This window comes from Propithecus coquereli, unplaced genomic scaffold (genome assembly GCF_000956105.1).
Source record: "Propithecus coquereli isolate 6110/MARCELLA unplaced genomic scaffold, Pcoq_1.0 Scaffold79, whole genome shotgun sequence".
Taxonomy (NCBI): domain Eukaryota; kingdom Metazoa; phylum Chordata; class Mammalia; order Primates; family Indriidae; genus Propithecus; species Propithecus coquereli.
The window spans coordinates 2,273,895-2,282,290 of record NW_012154062.1 but is presented as its reverse complement, the minus strand read 5'-3'; the positions used below and the strand labels follow the sequence as shown (position 1 = coordinate 2,282,290).

Here is an 8,396-nt window from a genome sequence, read left to right as displayed (position 1 = left end):
CTTGGGGTGCTTTTTTAAAATGCTGATTCCTGGGATCCAGCCCCACAAATCCTGAGTCACTGGGCCTGAGACGAAGCCTGGGAACCAATACTTCAAACTAGTTTCATGTGCGATACTGACAGGGATGATCCATGGACCATAGTATAAAAAACACTGGCCTAGTAGATATTTGCTTGGAGCCATCTATATAAAAGGACGTTTTTTTAAAAAATGTAACTGGTAGATGAATCAGCAAGAGTTGACCTTTTCTACATTGCAAGTTCATCTTTGTCCAGTCACAAGGACACAAAAGCATCTTCTAGGGGAATCATCTCTGAGATCGAGGTACTAGAAATGAGACGCTTTCCTGCCGTGGAGTGTATGTGTTGGTAAGAGGGGGGTGGGGGCGTGGTGCTGGTGGTTATCAGGGACCTGCCTTGCCCCACAGCATTTCATACATCTTTGAAGTGATTTGTTTGAAAAATAACTCCAGGAAGATTTTTATCAGGACACCCTGAAAGAAAAATTGGGGGAAAGGTTTTGTTCTGGGTTTTTTGTTTGTTTTGGAAATCTGAGCAGCACCTTAAACAAGGAATCTTTAGACAAGAATCTCATCTGCTAAAATGTAATAAGCTTCACAGTAAATGCCTCCCAAGCAGGTAAGGGATTCTCAGACCCTGGAAAACAGAAGCAGAGATAGCCCTTCACAGATTAAGGCGGCGTCTTAGGCCTCTGACCATCTCACCTGGCATTTGCCAGAGGTGGAGCTCAACCTGACTCTGCTTGGGGTACCAGCTCTCTATGGGATGTGCCTGAATTGGTTTTGGGGGGGATTTGATAAAAACCATGTTTTATCAAATAGATAAAAAAAATTTGGTAAAACCATATTTTATCGAATAGAGCATAAGAGAAGAACTAATAGAAATTCTGGATTTAAAAAGTACAATAATGAAAATGAAAAATGAACAAGGGAGGAAGTTCAATGGCAAGTTTGAAAAAGTAAAAGAATCAGTAAACTTTAAGATAGGCCAACCGAGATGACCTGATAGGCTTATGAATGTCTGAGAAGCAGAAAGAAAAAAGAATAAAGAAAAGGAACAAGCCTCAGATTTGTGGGATCCCACCAAGCATACCAACATATGCATAATGAGTCTAAGAAGGAGATGAGGAGAGAAAAGGGTATACAAATATCTGAAGAAATAATGGCCAACAGCTTCTCAAATTTGATGAAAAACATTAATCCACATATCCAAGAATCTCAACAAACTCCAGATAGGATAAATCTGAATAAATGCACACTAGGCATGTCATAATCAAACTACTGGAAGTCAAAGAGAAAGAATCTTGAAATCGGCATGAAAGCTGCCAAAACAATCTTAATAGAAAGAAGAAAGTTGGAGAACTCACACTCCCAATATCAAAACTTACTGTAAAATGACAGTAATCAAGATGGTGTTACTGGCATAAAGATGGACATACACATCAGTGGAACAGAATTGAGAGTCTGGAAATGAGCCCACACATTTATGGTGATTTGATTTTTAACAATGGTGCCAGGCAATGATGTGGGGAAGGAAGAGCCTTTTCAAGAATGGTTTGGGGACACTGGCTAGCCACATGCAGAAAATGTGTGTTCATGACACATCGTATACAAAATTGGGTTAAAATAGATCAAAAACCTAAAATCTTCTAAGAGTTCTAACTATAAAATTCTTAGAAGAAAACAGAGGTGTGATTTTTCATGACCTTCCACCACCCGGGTTCTTTATATTAATCTGTGTTGGTCTACACCTACGATGAGGCTGAGATTTCTTTGTTCACTTGGTGGTGGTGGGCAGGGGCATTCACCAATTAGGAAGGAGGCTTCACTTCCTCACTTGTCTTCTTCACCATCACTCACACTGTCCTTTGCAATAGTGTATAAGGGCTCAGTGTGACATTCAGATTGCCACCCTCAATTTTTTTCTATGAAAACTCCATGGTAGAGGCCTCTCATGCCAGATTTTGAATCTCATCATTTTTCTGCACATTAGCAAATTTGTTTGATACCTGCCAATGCTGGCTTTGATTTCCCCCATTTAAAACAAAACAAAGCTGTATACATTGAAAAAGAAAAGGCAATCTGAGCGTTTAGCCAGGAAGATGGTGAGTTCTAATTAGCTGTGGCCTACATCGCCACCGTTCTGAGGTTCGGACATATCCATTTGCTCTCAGTGGACTGTACCTCATTTTCACGTGAAATCTGAGAACCAGTGGACAGGCAAAAATGAATTCTCTGTAGAAATTTGCTAAAACAGGCTTATATAAGCTCAGAATCTAGAAATTCCAAATTGTTTAAAGTGCCTACTATGAAAAATTGGATGACACATTCAGTTTTAAATTTTTCACTATATTCAAATGTTTTCAGGAACTAGAACAACTCATAAGTGATTTTAACATTTAAGGCTATAAGATTTAAAATTTAAAATTACACACCGGATAAAATAATTTCTATGTAAATTTTAAGATTTTTAAAAATAAACGGCAATGGTGGGAAGTGTGACATTAAGAGAATTTCCTTGCAGTTGTGGGGAAGAGTCTGTATGAGAGTAAATCATATTAGACAGCGAGATCTTTTATTGTTTATAATCTGGCAATTCTGGGAAATGTAAATCAACTAGGGAAATTAAATCTCCAGTAGAAGTAGCTTTCTCAGGTCATTATAACCTCTATAAAAATGACTCTGTGTAACTTGGAGTTTTCATGCACCAGATTTGTTATATAAAAGAAAGGAACTGAGTGAGAATTCAAGAGTTTTATCAGTTGATAATACAATGCAAGAGGAAAAGAAGAAATGATTATGAGGAAATCAGGTGGTCTTTTAGAACTGCACACTCAGCTTCGTCACAGGAAATTACATAATATAAAATGCAGTGTCCCCAATCTACCATAAGGGCCTATTTCTTACTATGCCATTACTTTAAGCATGACATTAAATGTTCCATTTCTTTGAATGAGTAAATTAAATATTTTGGACCAAATTGCATCTTTCTTTGCTAAACTCTTGTTTTTCCGTTATTTACATATTTGTCATCATCTTAAAAGCTTGGGCTGGTGCCTGTCCTTCAGATGTGGGAGGTGGGCATGTACAAAGGGCAGGGGCTTCCCTGGTGCCCACCTGAGTGCGCTGTGCTTTCTTGGGAAGGGGGAGGCATCTCCAGGCAGCGCCTCCCGTCAGGGCGGATCTGAAATGTGCCTCAGTGATTTCCATCCATTCATCTCCTGCTTCATCCGGTGTTTATTGATCATCCACTGTGGCCCCGTGCGTGCCATTTGCTGCACGGTACTGGATAATCTCTGATAGAAAAAAGAAAGTAAGGCAGTCGCTGTCCTTGACGGGTTTAGAGCCTGCTAGAGCAGCTGGTACCTGTCTGTGCAAGCAGGGGGACAGGAAGTCACCACGACACAGGAGGGACAGAGGCAGGCCTGGAGGCAATGCTTGGGAGCCCAGAGAGGGCACTTCGGTTTGTAACAAGGCATGAGAGAGATGGTGACACTTGATGTGGCCGTAAAGGATGGTGGGATTTTCCCAGGACTAGAGGAAGAAAGCGCACTCTGGGGAGGGAACAGCGAGCACAGACAGGAGGCCCTGGGCATGTCCACGCCTTGGTGACTAGTCCATTGTGAGCATCTACTCCTGGCTGGTTGCTGTGGTGGAGGCGGCGCAGAGACAGAGGACAGAGGAGAGAGCATGGTTTCTGCCTGTGCACCCCATGCTCTGTGTTTAGGGGTTGTAGCCTCACGGCCACGTACATTGTGCACGTGCCCAAACCACCCCACCACGCTTCACTGGGCAAATCAGTGTTTTGAGTTGATCTGTCATTGCTTTCTTGTGGCTTTGCTGCCTTTTAATGCACTGTTGAGTAGAGGGCGCTCTGGTCCAGTGAATGAGCCCCCTGCCCAGGGAGCAGCATTTCAGAGTGAAGATCAGGGGGCCCCACCGTCCTGCAGAACCCAATTCCTCTTCGTCCCGCTGCTTCCTGTTTGGGAGCCCCCTGGCCAGTGCTGATAAGTCTGAGATGAGGCCGTCCCGCTTCCGGGCCCAGATGGTTTGACAACGTATTAATCTCTCTGTTTTGGAAAAGGGAGGAAGTTGCCCCGATTCTTTTCCTGGCGTTTCCAGCGCAGCCCTCATTCTTGGCAGAGAGCACTTGTGAATTATCGGAGGCCCTTTCTGACAGTAAGAGAGGAGAGGCAGGGGTTCTTCTAGATTACCAGTTAATTAAAAGAATCCTGGGGTTGAGGAGTCAAGAGGAAAAATAGCACCATTATTATTCATCTGAAGACGGACTCGTAGCTGAGCACGGTGATGTGGCAGCCACACTAGAAACCGCAGGTGGGTGACAAAGTCGGCACTCTCGGCCTGTGACTGGCCGTGGTGCTTTCCAGGCCAGCGATGACTCTGTCCCCACCCTGCCTTCTGTGCACGCTCGGGTTCAGCTCCCTCATCAGGGCCTGGGCAGTTGTCAGGGTTTCAGAGCAGAGCCAACACAGATCCAGACTCCCATATCAGCAGTAACAATGCATGTGGCCTCTGGCCAGCGTTGACCAGGGTGGATGAGGGTCCCAGACAGGCTGCATTGGGACCGAGTCCTGAGCAAGCAGAGGCTGCTGGTGCTATGTGTACATGGGCCCCTCTGCGGCCACCATGAAAACAGTGGGCAGAGCTGGGTGCAACTTCTGGGGCTTTCTCTGCACCTGCAGACACACTAGACAGTGGGCTTGAAATGCATATTCACATTGGCTGGTGCCGTGGGTGTTACACAGGTTGTCCCATCCTCGCAGAGACGTTGCATAAAGAGAAAGGAAGTAAATTGCCTTTTGCACTAGGCCATATAAAAGGTTCTCCAGCGGTATCTGTTTTCCTGAATTTTCTTTCTCTAGAAGTAACATATTGAAGCATAGAGGTCGATGTTAAAAAAAAAAAAAAAAAAAAAAAATTCTTCCGAATAAAGGTCATCTTGAACACGGGATACTGTGAGTTTTTCCAGCGTCTATGGCCGACAGGCAAGCCCAGCCCCCTTCTCCCAACCCTCAGAAGAGCAGAGAGAACAGCATTTATTAGGAACAGCTCAAGCCAGGGTTGGGGCATTTCTGTACAGACCAAAGTAGATTAACTTATATATTGTGTAAGCAGATGTACCAAATTATCACTTTTCACTCTAAATTTGTAGCACCAACAGTCTCTCTGCTATTAACTTGGCAATTCATCACCTATAGGACTGTCATATCTTTACTGCTGTTACTTCGGTTTCTAATGCTGCCTTGTATCTTTATTTAACCATTCAATGTAACTCGACTTTTGTAAATATTTGGCATGTCTGCACAAGCGGACTGTAAACCATCCAAGCAGGAAAATCCTGGTGTTGCGGTTCCTTTAATGCAGTGTATTAAGGAACTACACTCCTCTTCCCTCGGCAAAAGTTGCATGCTGTTGTTCGCATACAAAGTGTTTTTATAGTCGAAATCTCTAATGATAGATCCTGGAAACCCTCTTGGAGAAGGTACCTGAATTATGAACTAGATACAACCTGATTAAGGAAAGATTTGCTCATTCATTGTGTTTGGGAACATTAGTCCTCCTTGCCCTGCAAGTTAATGAACAGATAACACTATGGAACCTGGGGTTGGGTGGGGGTGTGGAGGGCCCAGGGAGCAGGGGTCCCAGAGGCTATAAACCTTGAAACAAGTAGAGCTGCTCCTGGCTTTCTATGTTAAATATACAGCAAGTTAAAGCAAGATGGGCCCAGGAGGGCAGACAAGTACCTGTGAGATGGGCTGGAGATGCCCTTAGGAGAACAGGTAAAATCCAAGCACTTTCCTGGAAGCTGACCGAACAGGGTAGGGAGAAATGGGTTTAGCTGACCTACAGGAGCTGTGGCTATAGAAACCTCTAGGAGACATGAAGATGCCTGCAAGGACCTTGAGCCCACCTAAATGTCTTCGGAGCCAGACCAGGGCTAGACCTAGTGCTGAAAAGGCTTTAGGGCACAACTTCAGTATTACTCACAGAAAATAGGAACCGGGGCCACCTACCCAGAGAAAAGGCACAAGATAAAGTTCTGGAAGAGGAGAAGAATCCCTCCAAATGAAGAGCAGGGCTGGAGTGAATGCAGAATCAGAAAAATAGACTGTTAGTGTGCAGATGAGCCTTTGAACTCTGTAACTGCTGGATTTTGCAATAAGGAAACTAATAAAAGGTGGGGAGTGACTTGCCTCAAATGAATTAGAGGCAGAGCTAGGGTTAGAATCGTTCCTATGTCACACATTCATTCACAAACACATATGGGGCACGTAGTGGGAACCAGGGACAGTTCTAGGCTCTGGATCCGGGTTCCCTGACTTGTAGACCTGTGCCGTTCCCATGGCGAGGCCTCCTACCTTGAGCTAAATCTGAAAGGCACGTCTGGCATCAGACGCAGACAAGGATGGGCCCGCAGATTCCCAAGATAAGAAGCCAAGCTCACTCTCAGATCTGAGAGAGGAAGGTAAGTTAAGGAAGGAGCAGCAAAACTAGTTTCGCTGATTAAATTACCAGATATGAGCACAACTTAGCATTTTAAAAGTTTATGACTCTATATCTGTGTTGACCTTTACCCAAGATAGTTACTTGGAACACAAACTTTTAAAAATGGAATTGAGCTGTTGTACCTTTTGAATATATCGAGATGAGAGAGAAGTTGGGGAGGGAAGATGCCACTAGGAAAAGGAGGATTTGCCGAAGTGCCAGGTCCCTGCCCGGGCAGGAGCTAGAACAGAACCGAAGGTGATTCCCTAGATCTGTCGGGTAGAAGACAATCCCTGTCCCACTAGGTGCTGATTGAACTCTGGGAACTTTTGCTCAAGACATGCCCTATTCCAGAAGGTTCTGCCGTTCCTGGGAAAGAACAGAAAACTAAAGAAACACCTTGGCTTCGCTACCTCGGGCCTGGGAAACCTTGCCTGTGCTAACAGCAGCAGTAGCTAATGCTTACCGAGGGCTTTGTGTTCTTGGCAGTGTTTATCTAGCTAATAGCCCTGCGAGATGGCTAAGGAAGGTGTTATTATTCCTGTTTTGCAGATGAGGCAACTGAGCTTCGGGGAGATTAATGGGCTGGGCTAGATCACAGAGCCGTCTGTAGGAGAGCCAGGTCGGAGCAGTCCTAGCGTTCTAACTCCAAGTTGGTGGCTTCTTCCGCTGTGCAATGCTGCTTTCCCAGAGGGTGGGGAGGCCATCCAGTTTTAAATCTGTTTGGGGACAGATACCCATCAAGAACATCTTGCCTGTCCTCCTGGGTTTGAATGCAGATGAGAAGATGCTAGGTGGAGCCATTCCAAGGTGATTTCAGTGGGTTCATTTGGGGGAGTCAGGAAGCATGGAGATTTTTCCTGGGTTGCATTCTTAGTCTTCACTGATCACATTTTCCCTGTCACAAAGAATATTCATTAGTGATGACAGTACACTTTTCAATATGAAGAAATTGCCAGAAAAACAAGAAATAAAACTTGACTAGGTGTTCTTGGTACCTTTGATCCCAGTGAATTTCCAGTGGGTCTGGGTCATTCTGTACCTGCCGGGGTAGTCCCAATACTCTCAGGGCTACAAAAGAAAAGTGACGAGACATGGATGGGCCCCGGCCATGTATTTTCCAGGGGACACTGTCAGCCTGGGAATCATGGGCACGTGAGTGACTGTACCTGGTCTTGCCTTTCAGAGCTGCCAACTTCAGGAACTTCACCTTCATCCAGCTGAACGGAGAATTTTCTCGGGGAAAGGGACTTGACGTTGGAGCCCGCTTCTGGAAGGGAAGCAACGTCCTTCTCTTCTTCTGTGACGTTGACATCTACTTCACCTCTGAGTTCCTCAACACGTGCAGGCTGAATACACAGCCAGGTACGGGGCCTCTCTGCTCACCCTCGGGTGACATTCAGCTTTCTCGCGCTCATGTGTCATTCTCTTCGTGGTTCGCTGTGGCATCCTCCTCAATCAGCCTCTTTTACCCCATTGGCAAAGAGAGGGAAAAACATCTGGTTTGATTTCTCCTTTGGGGCTGTATTATGGGCCTGTCGGCCACCATAATTCTGGGACTCTTTTTCCAAGTTCATGTTCATGACCCCTTGTCCATCTCCAGCTGGGAGGTCGGCGTTGGTGAACATCCTCTGGAGAAAGTGTGGTGGGCAAGGCATGGACTTGGAAAAGCTGCCCGGATATAAAGAGAATAGAGTAGCCATGGGCAGGTACCAAGGACAGAAGGGCTCTGAGTGGAAAGAACCCCCGATACGGAAATTATCTTCGTAGACTTGACTCATAGGCAAAGTTGACACTCAGCTACTGATCACTAGCGTGACCACGTCAGCTGTCAAAATACAGAAATTCTTCTGTGTAAGCTGGTAAAGAA

At 45.1% G+C, this 8,396-nt stretch overlaps 1 protein-coding gene across 1 annotated transcript in view; it reads left to right on the top strand.

The window, feature by feature from the left end:
• Nucleotides 1–8,396, top strand: part of CSGALNACT1 (chondroitin sulfate N-acetylgalactosaminyltransferase 1) — a 77,998-nt gene that overhangs the window by 55,353 nt on the left and 14,249 nt on the right. Inside the window, exons 4-5 of the mRNA XM_012662913.1 lie at nt 7,713–7,891; nt 8,130–8,235. Of these exons, the coding sequence (XP_012518367.1) occupies nt 7,713–7,891; nt 8,130–8,235 (285 nt within the window). The remainder of the gene's footprint in view (nt 1–7,712; nt 7,892–8,129; nt 8,236–8,396) is intronic.